This window comes from Aphidius gifuensis, linkage group LG2 (genome assembly GCF_014905175.1).
Source record: "Aphidius gifuensis isolate YNYX2018 linkage group LG2, ASM1490517v1, whole genome shotgun sequence".
NCBI lineage: Eukaryota > Metazoa > Arthropoda > Insecta > Hymenoptera > Braconidae > Aphidius > Aphidius gifuensis.
Genome location: NC_057789.1, coordinates 26550334 through 26577650, shown reverse-complemented (window position 1 = coordinate 26577650; position 27317 = coordinate 26550334). Strand labels below are relative to the sequence as shown.

Genomic DNA, 27317 nt, shown 5'->3' with positions numbered 1-27317 from the left:
CAGCTACGAGATCTATAGATGAATTTTTTCTTATTATTATGTATCACGTGAAAGAGTATTTTTATTTTTGTAATTTTTTTGGAGTCCATCTTTTAATCCCTCTTTATATATATGGGTTAAATTTGGTGAAATCACAGCCTGAATTTTAAAATTTAATTATATTTTTTGGTTTTAATTTAATCAAATTGATTAGATTTTTTGAAAAAAAATTATCAATTGAATTTTAACTATATTCAGAGCTAGAAAAAGTAAATGATTCATCAATAAACAAAAATAATAAATGAAAAAATTATTTAATAATTTTATTTATATTTCTGTAATATTTTATGGGGCTTTTTTTTTTTTTTTTTTTATTTGGTGTTTATTTATTTATAATAATAAGTTATTTTTGGAATTAAAGCAGTCAAAGATGGCTGACATGATTACGACAAGTTTAGTCTACTTATTTATGAATGGAAAAAGCAAAATTGAAAATAAAAAAAAAAAAATCTTTTTATTTTAAAAGAAGGGGAATTTTCTATTTTAAAATTAAGCTGTCTGTCTTTTTAAATTCCAACAATTTGTCAAAGATCCTTATTTAATCTGTAAATAATTAAAATTAAATTAAACAAAATTTAAAAAGAAAACAATTAACAGCAAGATAATTAAATTTAAACTGATATATTTGATTTTATTTTTTCGTTTTTTTTTTTTTTTCTTTCAATTGTTTATGAGTATAAACTGAAAAAAAAAATATATAATATAACATATATTTAATTAATAATACAAAATAGCAATTGTAGAATTATTATAATTTTTAAATATATTTTAATTCTTGTGAACATAAAATATATTAGTATTTTTTCGTTGTATTTTCATTTGTTTTTTAAATAGCCTGTTTAAATTTTAACTCAAAAATAATTTAATAAACAAAAAATAATTGATTCTACTTGTGCCCATATTATTGAATTTTTAAATTGAAATTTTTATATTTTTTAAATAATATTTATCAACAAAAGTTTACGTACAATTAGGCCCTTTTTAAATTTATTTTAAATATTGTATTTTTTGATTTTTCCATCATTTTTATAGTATTATTTATTTTGTATTTTAAATTGAGGTAAAAAAGCTAAATTATTATTATCTTTTGAAAAATTCTATACAAAGATTTATAGAAAAATGTATGAAATTTTTATAAAACTTTTATACAAATCTGTTTTAATTTACTTTTTCTAGAAAATTTAGTGTGTATTAAATGTGGAAGATATCATGAAAATAAATTTTTGGTTTAAAACCATTTGTAGTATTTTTTTTTTTTCAACGAAATGATTAATTAATTATTTGAAGGTCATAATGTAATCTTGTACATATCTCCTCTTTTTTCCTCGCAAGAAAAACAAAAAAAAAAAAAAAAAGAAATTAGACATATTTGTGAATTTTTATAAAAATCACATGTCATTGATAAATAATTTTTGATTTAATCATCATTAACTTCAATTGGGATGCTGGTGGTAAATGTTGGTGTTTCAAGTTCTTCATGTTTCTTCATTTTCATGCTCTGTAATAAAACAATAAAACAATTGATATAATTTTATAATTTAAATATAAAATGTAATATAGAAAATAAAATGAAAATACCTGTTGCAATTTATAATGATTAATGATATCCTGATCAGCTGGACAACTTTGCAAAAATGCATCAAGTCTGTACATGTGATGCATGTATCTCCATAGATTAACTAAAGTTTCTGGTATTTCAAAATCAGCAAAATATTTACCAGCAACCCTGATGTGTTGTAAACGTGGCATAAGTTCACAATCAAAACAACACATTGTTTCACCAGTTAAAAAACGTGTACCTTTACGTCCAAGATGTTCATCAATTTTACGTAAATGTGCCATCAATGATGATGATTTTGGATCCTTATCTTTTTCTTTTGCATTCAAAAGTAAAAGTTTCAATTTCTAAAATATATAAATAGCATATTATTTAATATTTATTAATAATAAAATATTAATATTAGAAAATATTTAATACTTACACTGAAAAGATTTTCAACAAGTGTTGCAACTTCTTTATCTTGAACAAATAAATTATGTCCACCAGGTATATTTTTCATAATATGTCGTTCAATTTTTTCATTTTCCAATATTGCATCACCATTGTCAATGAGTATTGGTGGTGGTGTTGCTTGAAAATTTGTACGAAAATCTGGTGGTGGTTTTTGCATATCAACTGTTGTTACTTTTAATGATATTGTTTTTAATTCAGCAAGCAAATAAAGATCCATAAAATATTCTTGACAAAATAAACAAGCACCTTTTCGTCTTCCATCAATTGTTGATGCCTGAAAAAAAATTATAATTATTAAATAATTTAATAACAAATACATGTAATTATTTTTCTTTGATGAACTAGTTGTTTTTTTTTATAAAAATAATACAGCTGTTTCTACAAACAAAGAGTAATTGAAAGGATAGAAAAAATAAAAATACAGATAAAAATCGTGCTAGAATATCTAGATCATTTTTTTCCCAATGACGCAATTTATCTTGCTTACTTTGTGCTCAGATTTTATTGTAATTTTTACGTAATCGAAACTCACAGAGTTCTTGAAGATAAAATAATATTTCTATCGATTTTATTGAAAAGAAAATGTTTATTTTTATCAACCCAGATGATTTTAATGAATTTTACAGAATTATTTTTTATTTTTTAAAAATAATCACGTGTCTAACTGATAATTTTATGTACTTTTTTTATAATTAATTGCGTGACTTGATAGAAGACACTCCTTTATTTGTTTTTTTTTTTCATATTGATATATATATTTAAAAATAATTATTCTACAAATATAATTTCTCACGATTCGAAGGTCAGATGTAGGTGATATTTTATTATATTTTTTTTTAACTAAATACAAATTTTCAAAGATAATTTTCATGTCTAAAAAAAAAAATAAAAAAATAAATTGCTATTGTTGTGTATACGAAGGCGGAATTTTTTTTTTTTTCAACGTCATTGTTTGACACAGATCAACAGTCGATGGGTGTGTCAATAAATTTCAATGGAAAAAACTGTTGATATATTTTTTTTTTTATCATTACAAAATAATTTTTCTTTACTTTTTTTTTTTGTAGATAAAAGTATAATAACGATCAACAAAGTAAATTAAATTAAATATTTTTTTTTCCTTTACAAAGCTGTTGACTAAAAGTATCAAAATTATTTTTCCACGTGATGGATTACGTCAGGTTGAAGTCTCCAAAGTTCCTGATAGTTTTAAGGCAAAATGCCTTAATTAAATTAGCATGAATCAAATGAAATTTAAAATAATAAAATATCACCTAAACTGACAGCTAAATCATGTTAATAATCATCAAAATTTATCAATTTAATTCATCTTCTAAATATCACTTTGTAAATAAGACAAAAAGAAATAAATAAATCAAGAGTTAATCTATCGTCGTCGTCATTTAAAAAGATAAAACTAATTGTGTCAACAATGAAAGGAAGAACATTAAACCAATGTTCCTACGTATTTTATATTAAAAAAAAAAATTTGAGTACTTTCAAGAGATGAGTCTGGCTCTGATAAATCGAGAAAAGAATGACTCCTGTTATTACCGGGTTCAATAACCCAAGTACAAATAATAAAATGATTTATTGCTCAGTCACCAATGTTCTCATCGATTTTAATCAAAATTAATTTCAATACACAATAAACTATCATACAATTTAAAATCATTCAGAATATTGCCAGTAATTTATTTAAAATATTAAAAAATTGAATTTAAAAAACATTACATTTTGTAATGATGAAGAGAAAGGAGAGAAAAATGAAAAACACTCACAAAGATGACCTGACATTTTCACCATACCAAAGATTCACCTTATGATCTATGATTTTTTTTTTTTTTTTTTTGTCAAATATCACTGAAATTCTAACAATTGAATTTATAATATTATTTTTTTTAAAAACAATAAAAATTATATAAAAAGAAGAAATTCTTTCAAATATTTTTCCTTTTTTTTAAATCAATTAATTAATGAAATTAAATGAAATATACTTTTATTTTTTTGCATGAAAGCATGTTCTCGTGTTTTGGAAAAGGAAAAAAAAAAAATCATTTAAGTGGTCGAGCAGCAAAACCATCTTGCTAACAAGATTTTGTTGTTCACAAGAGTGTTTGACACACACATACAATTTAATAATAAATATATAAAATAAAAATAATTTAAATTATTAAGTATTTTTAAATCTATATAAAGTTATCTCTCTGTGTTTATTTATTTTTATTTTTTTTAATAATTGCAAGTTCATGTATAGAAAACAGTAAATCATCTAGTGTAAATTTAAAAATAAGTTATTAAACATTCTAGTGTCAATTGAAAATTAATACTATATTGTTAGATGCAATTTGAAATAATCACAGTAATCACTGCTATCATGTGTGTATTTTAAAAACCCACATGACACGCTTAAAAAAAAATGCATATAATATCAAACTAATCATATAATTTCTCACGCAAATAAGATTCTTTTTTTTTAAATAAATTTTGCGTGTGTCATATTGCTTTGTATGATTAAATTGACAAATAAAATTAAAATAAAAAAATAGATACAAGCTATAAAATGAGTCATCAGTATTGATGGAGGTCTAGAAGTCATTATCATCATCGAGACAATTAATCATCATCATGGTCAAAAGTTGATGGACATTTATTTTATAATTTTAAAAATATAAAATTGTTTAAACAATTATGAATATATTATTATTTTTTTGATTTTCAATTGCAAAATATATTTGCTGATTTAAAAAATATATTAGTAATAAATTCTGATGATGATGATACATCATGAATTGAAAATTTGTAATATATACCAGATGGTTGAATGTCTTTTTTACAAAGAGAAAATAAATTTAAATTATCATTGAAATTTATGTTAGATTGTTAACGGTATGTTATTCATTTGCTAATGTTAGGTGGGTTTGTCTTTGATGATGATAAATTTTCAGGCCTCATTCGTGCATGGACCACAAACACGATCACGTATTAAAATGCGTTTGTGTGTACCGTTTGACATACTTAAACAACTACATGATATTTTCCCTTCTTATAATTTTTATCAGTAAATATAAAATAATATTAAAATAATAAAAAAATAAGGAAGAAGAAGAGGAAGAAAAGTTGTGGTGCTGAAAGACAATATTGCAAAATCAAAATGACCTGGTGACCTAAAACAATATCAACAGTAAATCTTTTTGTGTCTGGCCTTATCCAGTTGAATTTTAATTTTTTAAAAAATATAATTATCTTGTATTCAAGGTGGTTTTTGATGTACCATTTATATCATAAATTTACATGAATTTATTTTGGTAAAACAAACAATTTTAACTTCTTCATTAAGCCAAATAATTTTCACGAGTTTTTTGATGACGTGATAAGCCAAATGTAGACTATTTAAAGAATAAAAAATAAAAGTAAATAAACATTTATATTCTTTTTTTATAGCAATTGAGGGAAAGCAAGACAACTTGGTCCAGTTTTATTAAAACTACATAATTTAAATGGAAACATAGACTGGTGAAAGTTCAATGTCATTTAGATTCCAAAACCAATTTTTTTTTATATTTTAAAAAAACTAAAAAATAAATTTTATTTATCAATTTTAAGCTTTGTTAAAAAATATATTAATCATCTAAATATATTTATCTTATCAATTTAAAAGTTCTTATCAAGTAAAAAAAAAAAAAAGAGTAAATCATGTAAATTTATTGTTTTTTTTTGAAAAATAAAAAAGTATGATTGTTGCCTGTTGAATTTTTTGATATAAAGGATAGTAATGGATAATATTATTGTCACGATGATTGGCTGGTTGATGTAGTCAAATGAGGACATGGTGATTTCAAATGGAAATAAACAGTTAGCATAGGATTACAGCCTGAATTCCGATATGCAGTGACCCAGCACAAAAACTATTTTATTCAACAACTTTTTTATTTCATTACCTATTTGATTCATATAATTTTTTTTTTCTAAACATAATTATTTTTTTTTCATGAATAATTTAGTCAATGAGTAATTTATAAACGAGTATTCTTTGTGTGTCATTTTGACTTATATAATCAATCATCAGATTTTTATTAGCTTTTAAAATTATCACATTAAAATATATTTAAATATTGCTAAATATCTAGTAATTAATTTTCTAATTATAATTATTAACTTTTGTTTTATATTTAAAATAAATAAAATAGTTTATTTTTTTTTTGTCATTATAACCAGTTTAACAAGATTTATTATTTTTTCTAAACTTTCATTTTTAATATGATTAGATGTCGTTATAAGGAGATGGAACTTTTATTTTACTTTTTTTTTTTTTTGTCAATAGATTATCTAAAATTTATTTCCTGGAAATTTTTTTCTAATGTTTGTCTTTGGTCTATCAATTTACCTTATCGAGTAATTTTATTTATTTTATTTATTGTAGCTATATTTTTTTGTAATTTATTTTCTTTTAAAATCGAGTAAACACGTGACGTTTATTTTTCATTGATTAGTTATTTATTATCGGTATGATGATTACCTTGGATCATACATTTTTATTTATTATTTTTTTTTTTCATTTGTAATAATTTTTTTTGTACGAAGGCCATGCGGCTTTAGTGATCTTAAAAGTTGAATAAAGTCGAGTGAATCTTTCCCGGAAATAATTTATAACAATATATTATTTTTTTATTGCAAAATAATAGCTGTTTTTATTGTTTTAGATGATGATGAACAAAATATACTTTTATTTAAAAATTATATACAATTTAATTTATTTATTATTGAAAATAAATAAGCAATAACTCGAGTGGTTATTTTATTTTTTTTTTCTTTCATCAAAAGATTAATGCTTGTAAAATAAATGTTGAATAATTTCATAATAATAGCAACAGACGTCATCATCTAAATTTAAAGAAAAACAAATAATAAATGAAATAAAATTGACGTGTTAATATTTAACAAATAGAAAAAAAAAATATATTTTTATGTTTATTCAAAATCACTTCTAAATTAGTCACAACTTTGAGTCAACAAAAAATTGCCTCAGGTCTTGAAAAAAAAAATTGATAAAAAAAAAAAAACCCAAGATAAAAGGAAAAAAAAATAACCAACATAACAGATATTTATTTTATTGTTACTTGGGTTATTATTTAATTTCTCTCATTAACGTAATAGCTGTAATTATTATTCAAAAAAAAAAAAAAACAAAATGATCTGTTGATTGTTATTGACACCACTTGTGCATGCAAATTTTAAAAAATAAAAAATAATTATTTCCCGGCATCAAAGAGACATGGTATTATTAATTTTCAATCAACTGTCATGTTGAGTTGATAAATCAACAAAAAAAAATATATTTTGACAATAAAAATTTTGGAGTTAAATTAATAACAAGTCGCAAGAATGCAAACGCGGCTTGAGGAAATTCTGAGCAAAGAAACCGTTGATGATAAAAAGAAAAAAAAAAAAAGTTAAATAAAAAATAAAAAGTCAAGCAAGACACAGACATTGAAGAAAGAAACAAAAAAAAATTTAATAAAAGACGAAGAAAAGAAGACGAGATGGCTGTTCAATAAAAAGAAAAAAAAAAAAAAAAAAATTAGAAAAAAAAACATCTGGCGTTGTTTCCACGCCCATCTTTGTTACTCAAATAATTAAAAATAATATAATTTACGAGAAGAAAAAAAACTGTCTGATGATTTAACACCACAAATTTTATAATGTCATGATAAAATAATACATGTATACACAAATACACTCACCTTTATTATCAATTCAATTTCAGGAACTTCACCATTGCTTGAACCATTTTCTTGCACCTCGTCCGCCATTATATTTTGTTAATATTTAAATATTAATTTGACAATAAATAAACACAATTAATATTTGATAATTAATTATCAATTTTTAAACTTGTTAATTATATATTTATTATAAAAAAAATAAACGTCGTTGTATCAATGACACTGTGTGTACCAACAATATATGAAAAATCAATTTTCTAAACACACACACGAGACGAGTGTTCACGAGTGACTGCAGCGACTGTTGGTTGCTGTCGGTAATGCAGCCACATTGTTTTTTTTTTTTAATTTTTTTTTTTTCATTATTATTTTATTTTTTTCTCCCACCTTGAAAACAAAAAAAAAAAGACCGGGATTTCGCTGCGCATACATATTTTTATGACTCAAAAAGTAATAAAGTATACGTATCAGCATCACCAGCAAAACTTTTTATGCAAAACTAGTCCCAGCCTTTCATTTTATATTTTATTTTAAATAAAATTTTTTAATTTCATCTGGCTTATTTTTGACATAAAAGGTTTGTTATTTTTCATATTATTTATATATTTTATTTTAATTAATTGTGATTTTAATTAGAATCAAATAGCTAAAATTATTTTCAATATTTAAAAGTATTATTATTTTAAGGATAATAATAACAGTACGATATGGAAGACGATAATTCAGTTAAAAAACGTGAGCTTGATGAAAATATTGAAACGAGTAATAAAAAAATTTGTTCACGTGATGATGATGATATTACTAATAAGCCATCAACAAGTGGTTCAAGTGAAGCTGGTCCATCAACAAGTGGATCAAGTCAAGCTGGTCCATCAACAAGTGAATCAAGTGAAGCTGGTCCATCAACAAGTGAATCAAGTGAAGCTGGTCCATCAACAAGTTCATCAGACCAAGGTGGAACGACATTTGCTGATGAATTTTATCTCGGTGGAACATTTTGTGATTTTAAATATCGTAATAAGGACTCTGATGATTCTGATGATGATGATGATATTAATAATTTTGATATTGATAATATTGGTAAAGATGATATTACTTATCATGAGGCCACCATCATAGGAACTGATTATTATTATAATGATGAATTTGATACAATTGTTAAACTTGTGAGCCAGAGTGTTGAAGATAGTACTACATTTCTTACTGATCATCATCATAATGATGATGATGATGATGATGAACTTTGGGAACCTATGCCTAATTTTGATGAACCAAATAAAGAAAGTACAAGTGATCCATTAACAGCTGCAGAGGAACTATGGGAAAAAGATCCTATGATAGATCCTATGTGTAATTTAATTGATGAAATGATCAATGATGAAAGTAAAATATAGAAATTTTTTTTTTATTTTATTCATTAGATTTTTTTGTACATCTAAATAAATAATATTATATTCATAAAAATATATATACAGTATTTTGAAAAAAATATAAAAACATTTTTATTCATTTTACCCGCATAAAAGGGTTGATATATATTTTTTTTTTTTTCAACCAAGAATACTTGCTGCTTCACGCATGCGCCATTGATATTTGACAGATATAATTTTTAATTTTTATTTTCAGAAATTAATTTAATAATTACAAAAATAATTATCAATTAAAAATAAAACAAACAAAATTCATTGTATTATTAAATGTATTTATATTTTTTTAATTTAATACTCCAAAATTTTTGGACAGGTAACCTAACTTGACAAGACATATGGCAAACATGTCAACATTTCGTGACACTAGACAAATATGAAAAACAACGCCATAACATGTTGACATTAATTTAATTGTTTTTTTCTTAGCAGCAGTGAATGGGTATATCTTTAAATAATAAATAAAATAATAGATAAAGTATGTTAAATTATTTTTAATAATAAATATTGTTTATAATAATGTAAATAATAATAAAAAATTAATTTCAGGTGGCGCCCACTAGATAAAATAAATGTTATTTAAATAAACAACAATTTGCCAATTGCCACGAATACATATCATTGTTTTTTTGGATAAATTATTTGTTAAAGTATTGTAAATATATAATAATTGTGATAATATGCCAGAAGAAACAATGTATAATTTACGTTGGAATTTATTTAATTCTGAGCTAGCAACAACTTTGGATACTTGCTATGAAAAACAATATTTTGTTGATTTATCATTGGTATGTAAAGATGGTACTGTTATAAAATGTCATAAAATGGTATTGGCAAATTCAAGTAAATTTTTTCGTCAATTATTAGTTAATAATGATCATCCACATCCAATGATATTACTTCATGATATTGAAGCTGATGATTTAAAAACAATTGTTAATTTTATATATTGTGGTGAAATTGAAGTTGTCAAGAGTGAGGTTAATAGATTATTAAAAATTGCTGAAATATTAGAAATATCTGGTCTCAAAGATATAAGATCAACAGATAAATTTGACAATACAATTACAAATAATTTACAAAAATTACCAATTACAAATGACGTTAATAATGATGAGATTAAAAATAATTTACAAAATGATAATTCAACAAATAGTAATCATGAAAAATTAGATAAACAATTGTCTAATAGCACAAAAAAAAATAAAATTAAAAAAATAAAAACTTTAAGCAATGATAAATCAGGAATAAAACGTACATCAAATAATGGCTGTTGTGATAATTTAAAAAAATTACGTTTGTTAAATGAAATTGAAATAATATGTAAACCAAATGAACAAATTGATGATATTGAATTGTCAATTGGTACATTTAATAATCAACATATGACACCAAATACACATGGTAATATTGAATCACCATTATCAAATATTAAATCTGATTTATTAAAATTAAAGGATGATGATATTGATGTACCATTTGATGATGATTATGATTCACGTTTTCCAATTGCAAGAAGAGCTGTTAGAAAAAAACTATTTTCAACACCAGGCATTGAAATATTTAAATCACCAACTAATAATAATATTTATAACAATTTAAATAAACCATCATTGCCAAGTACAAGTCGAGCTAGTTCAACAAGTCCACCTTCTAATCATTACTTTGATTAGAAATTCGTAGCTCTCATTTAAACAAAAATTTGTACTTATTTATTTTTTTTTTTTTTATCATTGATTGACACGACAATTTATTTACAAATAAAAATATTAATGTTGCTATAGTAACTTGTATTGATTACACAAAGTCATGCAAAAAAAAAATTATTAACAATTTATATTTTCATAGAGAGTTAAAAGAAATATATTAACGAAACAAAAAAAAAAAAAAAAGTAAAAAATGGCAAATAAAATTGATGAATCATTAGAAATAAGTGAAGAAGAAAAAAAATCAATGGAACAATTAATGACTGATAAAAATGTAACTGATGAAGAATTTAAAAATTTTATGCAACGTGTCATTGAAGTTGGTAAGAAATTGTTATATTATTATTGTTAAATAATTTAATTTATTATTTCTTTGAAGAAAAAATTGTTAAAAAGCTTGCATCAAATGATGCAAGTGAACAAGAAAGTGGCCAAATAATGGCCGATGCAATATTAACTGGTGCTAAAAATAATGATAAAAAAAAAAATGAAATTAATGAAAATGATGAGCTAATAACAAAGTCTAGTCGAACTGTGATTAATAAGTACGAAAAAGAATTTAAAAAAGATCCAAATGAGATGTCAAAAGGTAAAATAGATAATTACTCGTGATAAAATTTATGGAAAAAAAAAAAAAAATGATGTTGTTTTTATATAGAGAGTTTTATGAAGTCAATTGAGAAAGATGCAAATGAACGTGCTGAAGATAGAAAAATAAGAAATGAAAGAGCTGAAACATATAAAAAAATTGGTAATTCAGCATTTAATAAATTTGATTATGAAAAAGCTGTTAGTTATTATGGCAAAGCAATTGAACAAAGAAAAGATTCAACAGTTGTTTGGAATAATCGTGCAATAGCATATATTAAACTTGGATTATATGAAAAAGCACTTGATGATTGTGAATGGGCACTTAGAGTTAGTAAATCAAATATCAAAGCATTATTGAACTCAGCAAAGTGTCATGCTTATCTTGGTAATGATGATAAACGTGATGAATTTATTCAACTTGCTAAATCACGAGTTCCTGAATTTATAAAATACATTGAAGGTAAAATTAATCCAATTTAATACTTTATTTATTTTTAAATAAATAATTTATATCTTTTTTATATTTTTAGATTTTGAAAAAACACTTAAAAACAATCCAATAAATGGAGAAAAATTTCAAGAAGATGAAGAGTCTCTTATTATTTAAAATAAAAAATAAAACAGTCAATTTAAAAATTACGAGAAAAAGCTACTTTTAAAAAAGATTTATTATATTTATTTATAAAATTTATTATTATTTGTTGTTTAAATTAATAACTCGTCGAAAAAAAAAAAAAACGAATTTGTTTTTCAAATATTTGATTGTTCATTTAGTTAATAAATATTGTTTAAAAAATTTCAATTTACAAATTAAATATACATTTAAAAAAAATTTATTATTATTAGTCATGAGTCTGTTATTTTTTTGGCTTCATTTTCTTTTTTTTGTGACAATGATCTTGGTTCATGTAAAAATACTGTACACTCAATACCCTAAAAAAAAAAAAAAGAAAAATCAATTTGACATTGTTGTTGTTTATTTTTGTTAATAATTAAATTACCTGCATTCTAGCTGCCCTGACAAATCCTTCATTAGCTGATACAGTTATACTTTTTGTACTCTCACCAGTTGCAAATACTAATCTTGATCTATTTTTAATTTTACCACGATATTCTAATTCCAATATTCTTCCATCAACAGCATCATCAACAATTTCCACTTTACTCATCAATTCATTTGTTCTTTTAATTTCATCCACTCCACCAATAATGTCAATAATATTTTTAAAATTTTCATAAGCTGTACGACAAACAATTAATTTTTTTTTATCAAATAATTTATCAAGAATTGGTTTAACTGGACGACATCGTTCCCATTCAGCTTGAAGTGTTAACAATGGCTGTGGAAATATATAATTTGCATGTCCATTTGTCATGTTACTTACAAAAGCAAGTAAAGTTGATACATCCAGATTTAAAACTTTGATTTCTTTTGTGTCTTTTGTTGATGAATTATTTGTTCGACTGGACTCATCTTGTAACAAAATATATCTGTATCATTTAAATTGTCAATTAGTTTAGTAATATTTATTTATTTACCAGCTCTAGATGTGTCATCAGAATCAACTCGTTGTCCTTCAACTGAAACACCAATTTTTTCCAATTCATTTGCTAAAATTGTTTCAATACCACATGCAAAATGAAATATAACATTTGGTGACTTGTAACGATGTGGATGAACTTTGGCAATAGCAAGATATGTTTTAGCTTGATCAATAACTGATTTTTGTCCATATTCACTATTACCAAGTGATATCAATGTCAATGCTTGGGCATTTCTTGCAATTACTTTTATCCATGATGAACCTTTATCACAAACAATGTCAACTTGAAGTCTTGATGTTGGTGTTTTAAATGGCTTCATAACATCAACTGGTTCATTTGCTGTTAGCAATCTGTCTACCATTGCATTAAGATGAATTAAATTTGTACTTAGTAGATATTCTTTTTTGACATCACCAGATGATTTTACCTGTATGAAAATAAATAACAACTTTAGATTTAGAGCTTATTAAATTTATATAAAATACAATTACAATAATTATCATATACTTTTTCTAAAAATCTAATTTCTTGGGTTATTTTTCTTGATAATTTGTCAATACCATTACATTTCATTTGGATTTTTTCAAGCTTGTCAATCATGTACCATCCACTTTGTATTTTTTCATCAAGACAATTTATTAAATCATTTTTATTTTCCATAATTTTTTTGTTTAATTAATTTAATCAATTATTTATAAATATTTTTTAGTGACAATTGATGGTAAATAATATCAATTGATTTTTTAATTATAGTGGATTATTTTTTTTTCTATATTAGTGATGATTGTGTTATTATTATTATTATTATTTGAGATTTAGATTAGACCTGCGCAGAACCTTTCAAAGCAGCCATTTGCAAAAGCGCCACTATGCTCTGCGGGCTGCGGGGGTGTGCATCAGTCTCGTGTGAGCACGCAATGCCGAAGGACAGATTTTTGTGTGCTCTCGTTTTTTTTTTTTATTTTTTCGGTATCATTTTTTTCATTATAAGTGTAAATCTGAACGACGATGCACAATTTTTGCACTCCTGTTTTTTTGCTGTTTTTTTGGTAAAGTCATATCATTCATACATCATTTTATTATTTTATTCATTCAAAAATAAATTTTCAACTTTTTCAACTAATTTTGGAGTATTATAATTAATCATATTTGTTTTTTATAAAAATATTATTTTTTTACGTGACATTTTTTGCTATTAAAATGGTCGTCATTGATCTGTTGAAAATTTATTTTTATTTATCATTTTTTTATTTTTATTTTGCGACTAATATTTTTACTCAATATTGCGTTTTTATTTGTTTTTTATAATTCCGCTATCATTTTAATCATTATTTAATCATTTTTTCATTTATGATGATGATCTACGTCCGAAAAAGAGCAACGACAATGACCTTTTTTTTGTCGGCTGTTTTGCTCACAATTAATTAATTTTAATGTTCGTTTTTTTCATTTGTTTTCAAAACAAATAATTACATATTTACAAATTTTCGGCGATGAAATATTTATATTTTAATGAATATAATTGCGTAAATATCAATACCTCGTATTTTTTTTTTAATAATTATTATGATTATTATTTTCCCAAAAAAAAAAAAAAGAGGTAGGATTCACAAATTCTGTTTTTTGTTCATCCGTTGGATTACATTTAATAAATTAAAAAGATATTTATTTATTATTAGATCCAATGTTGATTAAAATATTTTAAAATTAAAATGGCGTTTTTCTTTATTAAATAAAAGTATTTATAATTTTTTCATCTCGCGATATGACTCAACCAATCACAGCCAACCACCAGGGCACACGGAATTTGGGCTTGCGGGGGTCAGGGGTAAATATTTATGCATCACTCATCAGTCTTGTGTAGGCACGCCAAGTTGAAGGGCTGAATTTTATTATAAGTTTTTTATTATAATTTTTTTCATTATAAGTGTAAACCTGAACGACGATGTCCAATTTTTGTACTCCTGTTTTTTGCTGTTTTTTTGGTGAAGTCATATCATTCATATATCATTTTATTATTTTATTCATTTAAAAATAAATTTTCAATTTTTTTTTAAATTTATTTTTGAGTATAAATTCATCATGATTGTTTTTATAAAAATATTATTTTTTTACGTGACATATTTTGCTATTAAAATGGCCACCTTTTGATCTGTTGAAAATTTATTTTTATTTATCATTTTTTTTTATTTTTATTTTGCGACTAATATTTTTACTCAATATTGCGTTTTTATTTTTTTTTTTTTAATTTCGGTATCATGTTTATCATTATTTACTCATTTTTTCATTGATGACTATGATCTACGTCCGAAAAATCTCGGAGCAACGACAATGACTTTTTTTTTGTCGGCGTTTTTGCTCTCAATTAATTAATTTTAATGTTCGTTCTTTCATTTGTTTTTAAAAAAAATAATTATTTAACAATTTTCGGCGATGAAATTCGATATTTTAATGAATAATTGAATAAACATCAATGCCTATTGCTTCGTAGTTTTTTTTATATAATTATTATGATTATTATTTCCAAAAAAAAAAAAAAGCCGGCAAAAATAAAAAAAAAAAATTGTTGCGCACTTTCTCGAACAGATGGCCACCATGACAGTCAAGCAGCTATCTTCGGTAAAAAAGCGCGCGTTATTTCGTTGATAAATTCAAATTCTGTTTTGTTCATCCGTTGGATTACATTTAATAAATTTAAAAAATATTTATTTATTATTAAATCCAATGTTGATTAAAATATTTCAAAATGAAAATGGCTTTTTTCTTTATTGAATAAAAGTATTTATTATTTTTTAATCATCATTGCAATGAAAAAAAATTAGTATATAAATATAGTTCAGTACAGCTTGTTGTATTTACATCAGCTAATAATCCAGTAGCCTTTAACTCAATGTGATTTGAAAAATAATTTTCATTTACTTTTTCAAGCTCTTTAATTTTTTTTAAACGCAAATTATTAATTATTTTCTTTTAATTTTTTGTTACAGGTTGTATAAAGAATCACGTTGTCAAATCAGTGTTTTTTTTTTTCAATTTTTAAAATTTTAAAGTAGAATCAGTGTTGAGTATTTAATTTAACCAATAAAATTACAAAGTAAATTTTTCCTTTGTTGATAAATCAATAGTTAAAAAAAGTTTATTAGTTTGTTTTAATGTTTTTTTAAATATTTCAAATGTAAAGTAACAGTGTCAGTGATATTATTAGTGAAATTGTGTTGCTCCTGTTTCTTGTTTTGGATCTGTCGAATCAAAAATGGATGTCATCACTTGGGACTACCTGGAAACATCTACCTTGACTTGGTCTACAATAAAAAAGGTAAGAAAAAATTTTTACAAATTAATTTCAATTATTTTTAATTTTTCAATGACAAGGATTTAAAATAAAACCAAACAAAATTATTATATTTAAAAAATTATTTATAGTTTTTTAAAAACTCAACTTACACAGTAATACTTAAACATAATATTTACAAGTTTGTTGTTTTTTTTTTCTTTTAATTCTCTTTAATTATATTATTTCAATTATTTTAACGATAATTGCAAAATTTTTCAAAAATTTTGTTTTTCTACATCTATTTATTTTATTTTTTTTTTTTCACATTAACAAAATGAGAAAAAAAAAAAAAAAAAATCATAGAATAAAACGTAACTTGAATAGCTATTTCACTATATGTGTTTGAAATTTTTTAATATAAAAAATTAAGTTTTTAAAAATTAAAGAAAATTATACAATATAAAATTAATACAAATAAATAAATTCACGCCAATTAATACAATTTTTAGTTTTCGTATTTGTCATATTAATATTTAAATTAAAAATATCTCTATAATGATTTACAACAGAAATAAATTGAAATGACAAAAATGTAACTGAGAATAAATAAATTAGGAATTGTAACTGTTGATGAAGACATTGTTCTTCGTTCACTGCATATTGTTTTATTTTGTTCTGGTAGTTTTGTAAAATTTGGAAACATCTGAATGTTTGACGGCTAAAAAAAAAAAAGAATAATCACATTATTTTTAAATTTATTATTTAACTTATAAATGAATGAATCAATTAATTCTTACCAATGCAAGTTTGTCATCTCTTTTTCGACAAAATGTCATGTGCCTGCCATTGTAAAGACTATTTTCAAATGACCTTGTCAATGATTCTTCAGTCCATGGTATATTAACCATGTGTTGAGCCAAAGTCCTCCCTCTAAATTCTTCAGGGTCTTCAATAACAAGCCTTGCAAATACATTATCATCACTAGCTTGTTCAGTAAATTCTTGCATTGCTTTTATTGTTGATTCGGCTTCTTTGATTATTTCATAATTAATTTTTTCACTTGGTCTTGTTGCTGGATAAACTGGTAGTTGTTGTTGAACAGTTGGTGGAATTGTAACAGCATCAGTTCTTTAAAAAATAAATTCAAAATTAATATATATCAATTGCGTTTGTTTAAAAATAAATCAAATCAAATATTCTTACCCAGTTGTGAGAAATAGCTTCTCTACATTATCCAATGAAAGACCTTTAAAATTTTTAACTCCAAGTGTTTTAAATAAATCTTTTGCTGGTGTCATACTGTAACAACCAGCAAGTTCTGTTTTTGGATAATAAAGTACAAATGCCAAACACATTTCTTGATCTGCTGAATAACCACCAAGTGTTGGTTTTGAACGATCCAGCGTTCCATAAACACACTCAGTTATTAATTCATCACCTGGTAATATTTTAACTTCTTCATCTAAACTATATGATTGTTGATATTCAAAATCAAAATGATTTTCTTTAACAATATAAGGAAGTTGTTGACCTTTACGTACATGACCAAGACTCATTTTACGTCCAGCCATATGTGAATGTAATACAACTGATACAACATTAACACCATCCTCGGGAAATAATGTACCAGTACATGATGGTGTACAATAACCAGCAGTTGCATATTCTTTTTGTTTTGGTGGGATTAAATGTAATGGACTAACAGCCATACCAGTTACAAATATACCAGCTTCTTGTGGTCTTAAATTTGGTGTTAAATGTAGTCTAATTCCACTACTGTCAATTGCTTTTTTTAAACTTGGATTATTATAATGTACCTCGAGCATGTAATATGATCCCTCTTTGTGTTCTCCAACTGGTATACCAACGTGATCACCAAACCATTCACCTAAAATCATTTAAAAATATACAAAATTTTTATTAACAAAATTTCTCACGGTTTTTTTTTTTTCAAATTTAAATGGTATTGTATCGTAGATTTTTTTTTTTTTTTTTTTGATCATTCAAAAGCTCTCTCTTGTAGACAAACAATTGAATTAAATTTGTCGGAATAATTGGAAGATACTGACAAATAAAAAAGTAAAGGCAAAAATAAATTTAAAAAAAAATGGAACAAGTATATTTTGTTATGAATGAAGGTATACCTCTGCTTCCACGGGCCCAAGCAACAACTGGTTGAATACAAGAATCCCATTCTCTTGGCATAGTTGGACTGTAACATGGTGCACCAGCAATTCTTGCATGTTGTCCAAGTAGTGGTGATGTTGATGCACACTCATAAAGTATCATATGATGAACCAGTCCTTCATTGCTTTTTTCAACAAGTGGTTCATACTATAAAATCATTTAAAAAAAAAAAAAAAAAAAACAAAATAATAATAACATTGGTCAGTAATTTGTGCGTCATCATGTGTACTATTCAGTTGGGAATTGAAGAGGGTAAAAATGCTTCTGTACAAAAGATCTCGGCACGCATACTAATCAGTTTTTTTTTTTTTTATTCTTTATGATGATCATTCAACTTTATACTTATAAATTATGAGGTAGAAAATAAATCATGAATTTTTATATATATATAATCTTACCCCGATCATGTGATGCTTTTTGTTGAGTTGTGGGGCCTTGAATATTTTACACCAGTATATTGTATCCTGTTTGTCGTCAACAGCAAACTGTAATTAATACAATAATAATAAAAAATAATTAATAACATGTCACAAATCATAAATAACGTGTACAGTATTATAATGTATAAATAAAAAAAAAAAAAAACTTCAATCATTATTGAGGACATACCTGATTAAGCTTGACGTCCCAGTTTCTGATATCAGGACTTGGTGATGGTGGTGGTGATGTTTTTGGTGCTGTTGCACGAATTCTTAAGGCTCTACCTCCTCTTTTTTCACCATGCCAAACTGGTGTATTTAATTCTGGATCAGCACTGTGTAAGGCCCAAATAATACGTACGTTGTCTTCCTGTCATTATAAATCAAATGATAATAATAATAAAATATTTTTATATATTATTTTAAATTTAACGATAAAGCCCAATTAAAAAATAAATAAAAAAACAAGAGATAATGCCAAGAAAATTTATATATGGATGAGAAAAAAAAAATAAATATAAAATACATTGGAGAGTGTATATATACGATTAGAAGTATTTTAATGGGTCCACTGGTTTTCGGTCTGAAAAAGCAAAGCGGCATGGTTAAATACCTAAATACCCAAGAATCTCGTGAGACAGTCTGATGGTCAACCAATGCGAATTACAAATAACGATTTTTCAGTGAGAGAAGTTGTATTTTTTTTAAAAAAAAACATCATCCCCTCTTTTCTACATAAATTTAATTTTATCTTCGTCTTTTTTTTTTTAATGCTTTTTATAGCCAGAAAAATAATGTACAAGGCGGTATTTATCAAAAAGAAAGTTAAATAATTTTACAAATAAAAAGCCATTTAATATTATAAATTATATATATATAAATTTAATTTTTATTATCTCTTGAAATAGATAATTATTTATCAGTCAATTGTTGTATAATAAAATAACTTACGGTTAATTGATAATCATCTGGATCACATGTTTGCCAATTTCTTGAAAATGTTACTGAAGTATGAGTACCATTTTGGCTGCCTTTTAATATTTTAACATCCTGTGATATATCTGTTATTGGTGATGCATTAGAATCCATCATACCGTGTGAATCCTAAAAAAAATAAAGAAGAAAAAATATAATTTTCAACAATGAAATTTGATTTTTCAATATGTATTTTTTTTTATGATATAATGTGTGAGAAATCCCAGGGTAAATCGCTGTGAGAATTTTTTTTCGTGGGACTTTTTTTTTTAAATTTTTTTCTTTAACTTGGTTTTGGGCCCAGTGAGTATACATATATTGTGGATAAATAAAAGGGTGTATGGACAAAGAGTTAACGGAAAAACAGTCTTTGGGGTTTTTAAAAAGGAGAGCAATATGTTTTAGTTGTTGATCAGGTTTTTTTGGTTAAAAGAATTGCTGGGACCGTTTTATATAAATATAATATTAATGGTGGTGGTGGTAGTAAAATTGAGAAGGGCTGATTGAGAAGAGAATATAGAAGTTTCTTTTTTCCAAAGGGAAGTTCCTTTCCTGCGCGTAATGAATCCAAATAATTGCCAGACCGTCGTCATGCTCAACAGCTTATGGGGCGGTTCCGGGCGTCATGGCTATATGGCCACTAGGGATCAGTATCTTTACTATAAACATGTACAATTCTCTGTACATTCTTTAAAAATTATTTAAAAAAAGTAAATATAATAAAACAAAATTAAATATAATAAAATGATAGCAGACCCTCGTTAGGTATACAACATTTTTTTATTTTTTTTTCTCTCTTAAACATTTTATTATTTATAAAATTTACAATAATTATTTCATTCTCATATATTTATTTTATGTGTTTATTTTTATTCGAGTATATTACTTTACTCTTTCAGTGCTTTATAATTTTCATTAAAATATCTCCTCATAATTTTATATTTTTATATATAATTTTTTTGTTAATTTTAATTTCAAAATCAACATGACTAGACAAATAATTTTCAAAGTATTTAAAATATTTTAATGACATAATAAATCATATATTAAATTATAACATGTATATAAATAAGCAGCATTATAATTTTGCTTTTTTTTATAAAAAAAAAATTAAATAATAAACCATAAAGCTTTTTAATTTTTTTAATGAGCAAATTTTATTTGCAAATAATAAAATGTTTTATTTTACGGTGTGTTCTGTTTGCCAGTTTAGACATATTAAAAATATAAAAAAAATTTTAAACAATTACATTATTTAGAATCGCATATTCAGCACGTTTTAGTGTTCCTGACTTGAATATAATTTTGAATACTAAAATAACCATATATACACGAGAAGCGTTTACAGGAAACACAAGTGTCTACCGATCCGTGATGTCACATCCGTTCTCAATTAATTGTGTATTTAAATAATAAAAACACAAACAATTAAATTACTATAGTATTTGAAAAATAATCTACTGTCAATATAATATTGAGCAAAAAATTTAATTCTATATATAAAATAACGATAAAAATATTTTTGTAGAATGCAGAATTTAACTGCAGTGGGGTTTACTTTGTTGTACAATGTATATATAAATTTATATACAGCTTCATAACAGTAAAGTAATGTCCGAAATGACAAAAAACTATATATGAGTTGGCAAAGTGCACAGAGAAATAATTATATATATATTGCCACAAAGCTACGTGGACAAATAGCCAGTATCATGTATGTAAATATAAATAAAAATGAATAAATATATGTAGCTACACGGGTATTTTATATTCGATTTGTCGACCGGTTATTTTTTTATTTAAATATATGAAAAACCCTTTTCATACGATCATATTGACAGTGTATATATGTATGCATCGAGTATCGTAAATCATAATATATATAGCTGGATTATGTCACGGCAATATCGGTTCAGGTATGTTAATAAGTATACCCTGCGTAAATATTATTATCATTTTTTTATATTTATTACTTTGCTGCATTTTTATTCATGAAGGTTTAGAACACATCTTTTAGCAATTTTATTATTTGATATGACATGTCGTTTGTCCAGAGAAAATAAGGGTAAATTTGAAATAAAAAAAATTGGGGAATTTTATGCGCAAGTTACCGAAAAATACAGAGTAAAGATTTTTGATTAATTCAAGGGTAATTTAAAAATAACATTTAATCTGATATTCGGTGCTAAATAATAGTCTTTTTTTTTTTTGGTTGACCATTTATATAAAAAGTAACAAATTTCTCGTCTTTGTATTCAAACGTTTGCAAAAAAAAAAGTAGAAATAATAAATAACACACACAAAAAAAAAAACGGAGCCTTACCGAATAATAGAACTTAAGGAGAAGAAATATGTATAAAAAAATTATAAGAATAGAATTATTGTGTTTTTTGAAAAGAAAGATGAACGAGTAAATGTGCGTCACCTAGCCACTATATATATATAAAGAATACAAAAAATACATATATAAAATAAAAAAGTATGAGGCTTGAAAGTAGCGTGAAAGAAAAAAAAATAAAAAAATCAAGACAAAATTGCGAGGACCTATGCGTATATATATATCTTAAAAGAAAAAAAACCATAAAAAAATTTTACCGAGTGAAAAAAAGGAGCTGGAAAAAAGACAAATACTGAATAAAAAAAAAAAAAAAAAAATCGTGAAAAGAAAAAAATCAAAGAACGAAAGAATTGATCTTGTTCATGGGTTGCATTTGTTGAGTATATTTTTATTATTATTTTTTAGCGTTATATCTTTAGACTCGGGTGAAAGAAAAAGGAACGGACCCCGCGGCTCGACGGGGGGCCTTAGTAAGTCCAGTGTGTGCTTTGGGTCTTGTGGCTGTAACCGCGTACTCACATACAAACACATACACACACATATATGTCCAAACGACTCTTGTCTTTTTTATTTTTTATTTATCATCTTCTTCCGACTGTGTGTGATGCCGCCTTCTGAGGGGCCTTATGTATACCTCTTTTTATTTATACAAACAAAACAATCGCAAATATATACACAAACTACAAGTGCAATTTTTAGTTGTTTGGATATATAACAAGTCCCAATGGGGTACTCAAAGATTACTGACATATTATATTGACCTAAGGCCCAACCGTAAATACCATTTGTCTTGTTTCATCATATACACGTGGTACACTTGAGACCCAATTTTTATTATAAATAATTTTTACAAAAAATTATTTTCTTTTGTATATTTATTTATACTTGAAGATTTAATTTTATTTTTTATAAAATACTTTTTATTATTATTATTATTATTTTTCTGGATTTGTAATTACAAATATAATTTGGGCCTTTTGTTGAGTTGCGAACAATGAGAAGAGTACAATTACGATGCCTGTCAGTATATATCGAAATAATATATTTTTTTATTTCTTCTATTATTTTTATTTGGGGAAGAAAAAAAATATTTCTTGCCAGTTAATTCAGACAGTGAATTTATTATGACGTTATCTATCTTTCTGCTTTGAAACGGTGTTCGTTGATTTTATATATTTTTTTTATTATATTTTTATATTTTTTTATCTTTGATGTGTCACTACTAATCTCTTTCTCTTTTTCGTTACTCTATTCTTTGCTTTTTTTTTTAACAGAGCTTGTAACATCTATGTGATCTGTCAATATAAAATAAAATGATATTCTCCATTTGATTTTTGAAACATTTTAAATTCCGCATCGATAGATGAGAATTAAAAAAAAATAATGTTTTTCTATTTCAAACGCATCTATCAATCATGAGAAATATTTGCATGAGTAAAAAAAATTATTTTATCCTATCGAATATCTTAATCAAATATATGTAGATTATGGAGAGTTCTTGATTATTATTAATTTTATTTTTTTATTAATTTTATTCAATCAACAAATCTACCAACTCGAGAGAAAGACATGAAAAAAAAAAAATTAAATTTAAAATATAATCAGATATATATTCAAAAAAAGTTGATATGGAAATAAATTTAATTAAGACTAGAGGGATTCCAGGTACATGATTTTTTTTAATTTTTTAATTTTTTTTTCGTTGGTTAGTTGGTGTAAATAAAGAAAAGAAGTTTCGATTTATACATGGTTCTTGTGGTTTGTGACCTTCCATTTAAGTTCTTTTATTATTATTTTTTTCAAATATTTTTTCTTCTCTGAATCTTCTTGGACTGTAGACGATCGTTTATTCTACATATATGTTAAGGTATATTATAACATGTACCCCAAAAGCACTTTCGTTTTCTTGGGCCAAATTCCAATTAAAAAAAATAAAAAATATAAAAAACAATTTACGAAACACTGTGCTAAAACAAGTTTTATTCCATCGTGTGTTTAAAATTTTTTTTTTTATTTTTTTTTTTAAATACTTTTTATATCACATGCGATTGAACCAATTAGAAAAAAATCTATACCCTTTAATTTTAAAAATTAAAAAAAACAAAAAATTCTTTTATCCCTTAATTAACTATAATTTTATAAAATAAAAAATTATATTTAAAATTTCATAAATAATAATACGTAAAATAGTTGAAAAAAAAAAACTAAATAATAAAGAAATAAATAAATAATAAATTAATTATAAAAACAGTTTAAAATAATTTAAAAAGACTTTTATTGTCACTTTGATGTTGCGTCAATTAAATGTACCTCATTAATACAATCGATCGTCCGATCAACGGATTTAAAACCGTACATAAAGAGACAGGACCAACCGGTTAAAATGAATTTGAGTCTGATTATATTTTAGCCCACATGATTTGCCGTTCTTTATTTCAGACACATGGGTATATTTTTTAGTATTTAATTTTGGCTCCAAGTTCCTCTACCTGTATTTAACCCCCACTATTAAATTTACAATATATATATACTCAACGAGATATACACCGACAGAAAACCCTTTGAAACTGGCCAACGTCTCTACTCATTCTACCATCATTCCATCGACCGTCTTCTTAATCTTCCTTTAATTCCCCCTGGCTTTTTTATTTCTTCGGGGCATATATATTCTTTTTTATTATTTTTATTTCCACCTCTCTTCTTTTGATACTTATTCTTCTTTTTTTTTCTACTTTTGATTTTTTTTTATATTTAAAACCAATACACACATGGTGTATTTTACTTGCACACATATTTTTGTGAAGACAGGTTCCAAAAACATTTATTCTCAATGCAAAGGGTCAAATTCATGCTAAAAAATTTCTGGTATGAATATAAAAAAAATATAAATAAATATATAAATTGTTGATAAAAAAAAAAAAAAAGATATAGGTATATGAGAAAAAAAATTTTAAATATAAAAAAATAAAAATGCTTCATAAAATTGTGGCTAACCCCATCGATATATAATTTTTTTTTTTATTTTTTAATTTTGGGTAGTAGATTGGAACCACAAAATTGTCTTTTAAATTGATTTTAATTTATTTCAATTTATTTTAAACAAATTAAAGCCATTCAATGTTATTGGTCGTTATTTATTTTTTTTCACGAAAATGTTCAACACTTATATATATCCAAATTATTATGATTTTTTTTTTGATACAAATAGTTTACTTTAAATTACGTATAAAAAAATTTAATATTTTACTATTAAAATGAATGTTATTATTTAAATAATTAAACATAAATTGCGACGTTTTTTTTCTACGTTTGGCGGTATACATAAAGAAATCAAATTTAAAGCGATTAATTTTCGATTAACATTATTCGTATCGTTAATCGCTTTGATATATATGAATTAAAACAAAAAAAAAAAATACTTACAAGAAGATTTGGTGTACCAGAGTGATCATCGACCCATGTGATAATAATATCCGCTCCTTTCATGTGATTTTTGTCATTAAATCCAATTCCAATGTAGCCAAGTGTCTTGGCTGTAACCCTGAATGTGACAATATCATTGTCAGTTGGATCCCATTCAAGGATAACATCACCATCTTCATCAAGTATCTCATGTCTTGTGAAATTTACCTCATTAGTATTTCTTTTGTGTCTATTTAATTTTTTATCAACACTTTGATTTTTCATTGATGAAATAAATTTTTTAGGTATTCTACTGTCATTATTTTTTTGCATTTCAATACTTGTTGCTACATTGACATCATTAGTTGTATCAATATTATCATTATCATTGACATGTGGAGGAATTGCTTCTTTTGGCTCTTCATCAGTTGAATTTTTCTTCAGAAAATTTTCAAACATCTCAATGTCAATGTCGTCATTTAAAAATTCATGAAATTTTGGATCATGATATTCTTCTTTGATATTTGGATGTTCAAGACCATCTGTTTTCGATATTAACTGTGGTTTTTTTGAACTTTTTTTATCTCCTATCCACCAATCATCATCAACATCGAGACTTTGTTTTTTATAATTTCCAAATTTAATATCTTCATTTACGCTACGTTTATTTCGTGATTTTTTAATATCAATGTCTCTTGGATGATGTCTTTTATTGGCATTTGTTCCCATTGTTTCGTCCATGTGTTGAACATAGAGATCCAAAAGATCAGCCTCCACAACCAAAACAAATGCAACTAGTAAAATTGTAATTTTCATTTTGACGTTTTTTAATTAAATTTTTATTATTATACACACAAAAAAAAAAATAAAAAACAATACTCTTTGAGAATAAAAATGTTAAAATAACTGTTATTCACTAAACTATTTTTCACTCATTATCACCATGTATAACTTGACTTGATAAATACAATTAATAATTGTTTGAAATATGAAACTTACTTAATGAAAAAAATAAAATAATAAATAATTAAATTATTAATATTAAGATACCATTATATGGCATAATATTAAAAATTTTATTTTTAAAAACATGTTGCTTGAACGACAGTTGTGCCGGGACTAATTTAAACACACGCGTCTGCCTCTGGTGCTGCTGTTGCTTTTTGCCGGTGCCCGGTGTTGCCCTGTCGTTTCACCTCACTCACTCAAACATTTCCCTCGGTTTTTTATTTATTTTATATATATATATTCTTTCTCTCTGATTCTAAACTGCCTTCGGTTATAACAGCAGCCCCTGCGGATATACTCGCAGCTGCTTACCTACCTTCAAATATATATCTTCGGTAACATTCGGTTCGCGCCCGATCAACTTCGATGGGCCCTATATCCCTCTCAAGTCCTTTATCCTTATTTTTTTTTTAACTCATATGTATAACGACGTTTTATTTTTTTTTATTATACAGCTTATACACACTGCTGCTGTTTTTTAAATATTTTTTTTTTTCAATTTTTTACCTTCTCTTGTATTTTTTTCTTTTTTTGCTTTATTTTTTCGCATAAACGTTTTTAAACACCCGAGGGCTTTTTTTTTCATCAACTTTTGATGAAGGTGAAGCTTCTGGATGATAATATCCAGCACGCAAATAATCGTAACAAACATGTGTAATTCAAATT

The 27317-nt window shown here is 24.7% G+C and overlaps 7 protein-coding genes across 10 annotated transcripts in view; 4 read left to right on the top strand and 3 right to left on the bottom strand.

The window, feature by feature from the left end:
- Positions 1–1224: 1224 nt before the first annotated feature.
- LOC122849907 (chloride intracellular channel exc-4) lies at positions 1225–8107 on the bottom strand. Its single transcript, XM_044148816.1, has 4 exons — positions 7798–8107; positions 2022–2327; positions 1618–1944; positions 1225–1537 (listed from the first exon to the last, which is right to left on the bottom strand). The coding sequence occupies exons 1-4, from the start codon at positions 7864–7866 to the stop codon at positions 1457–1459; spliced, it is 783 nt and encodes a 260-aa protein (XP_044004751.1). The 5' UTR covers positions 7867–8107; the 3' UTR covers positions 1225–1456.
- Positions 8108–8185: 78 nt separating this feature from the next.
- Positions 8186–9201, top strand: LOC122849908 (testis-specific Y-encoded-like protein 2). Its single transcript, XM_044148817.1, has 2 exons — positions 8186–8356; positions 8467–9201. The coding sequence occupies exon 2, from the start codon at positions 8487–8489 to the stop codon at positions 9171–9173; it is 687 nt and encodes a 228-aa protein (XP_044004752.1). The 5' UTR covers positions 8186–8356; positions 8467–8486; the 3' UTR covers positions 9174–9201.
- Positions 9202–9761: 560 nt separating this feature from the next.
- On the top strand, positions 9762–11567 carry LOC122849905 (protein abrupt-like). The gene has a single exon (XM_044148814.1). It carries the CDS (start codon positions 9887–9889, stop codon positions 10877–10879), a length of 993 nt encoding a protein of 330 aa, XP_044004749.1. The 5' UTR covers positions 9762–9886; the 3' UTR covers positions 10880–11567.
- On the top strand, positions 11106–12311 carry LOC122849906 (tetratricopeptide repeat protein 12-like). The gene is made up of 4 exons (XM_044148815.1): positions 11106–11235; positions 11292–11501; positions 11571–11963; positions 12034–12311. Exons 1-4 carry the CDS (start codon positions 11106–11108, stop codon positions 12108–12110), a joined length of 810 nt encoding a protein of 269 aa, XP_044004750.1. The 3' UTR covers positions 12111–12311.
- An 11-nt stretch (positions 12312–12322) lies between these two features.
- On the bottom strand, positions 12323–13830 carry LOC122849904 (UPF0415 protein C7orf25 homolog). 3 transcript variants are annotated; one of them, XM_044148811.1, is made up of 4 exons: positions 13556–13830; positions 13043–13475; positions 12505–12977; positions 12323–12436 (listed from the first exon to the last, which is right to left on the bottom strand). In XM_044148811.1, exons 1-4 carry the CDS (start codon positions 13706–13708, stop codon positions 12350–12352), a joined length of 1146 nt encoding a protein of 381 aa, XP_044004746.1. In that variant the 5' UTR covers positions 13709–13830; the 3' UTR covers positions 12323–12349. The 3 variants fall into 3 exon arrangements, with proteins under 3 accessions (XP_044004746.1, XP_044004748.1, XP_044004747.1); XM_044148813.1 differs by having other exon boundaries at positions 13615–13707; XM_044148812.1 differs by having other exon boundaries at positions 13609–13706.
- A 2366-nt stretch (positions 13831–16196) lies between these two features.
- Positions 16197–27317, top strand: part of LOC122849903 (protein lozenge-like) — a 43247-nt gene continuing 32126 nt past the window's right edge. For both annotated transcript variants that reach the window (XM_044148809.1, XM_044148807.1), the window contains exon 1: positions 16197–16364. The gene's annotated coding sequence lies outside the window, so the exon portion shown is untranslated. The remainder of the gene's footprint in view (positions 16365–27317) is intronic.
- Positions 16837–26875, bottom strand: LOC122849901 (MOXD1 homolog 1). Its single transcript, XM_044148806.1, has 8 exons — positions 25665–26875; positions 19880–20032; positions 19119–19298; positions 18908–18994; positions 18467–18656; positions 17526–18210; positions 17120–17450; positions 16837–17040 (listed from the first exon to the last, which is right to left on the bottom strand). Exons 1-8 carry the CDS (start codon positions 26457–26459, stop codon positions 16873–16875), a joined length of 2589 nt encoding a protein of 862 aa, XP_044004741.1. The 5' UTR covers positions 26460–26875; the 3' UTR covers positions 16837–16872.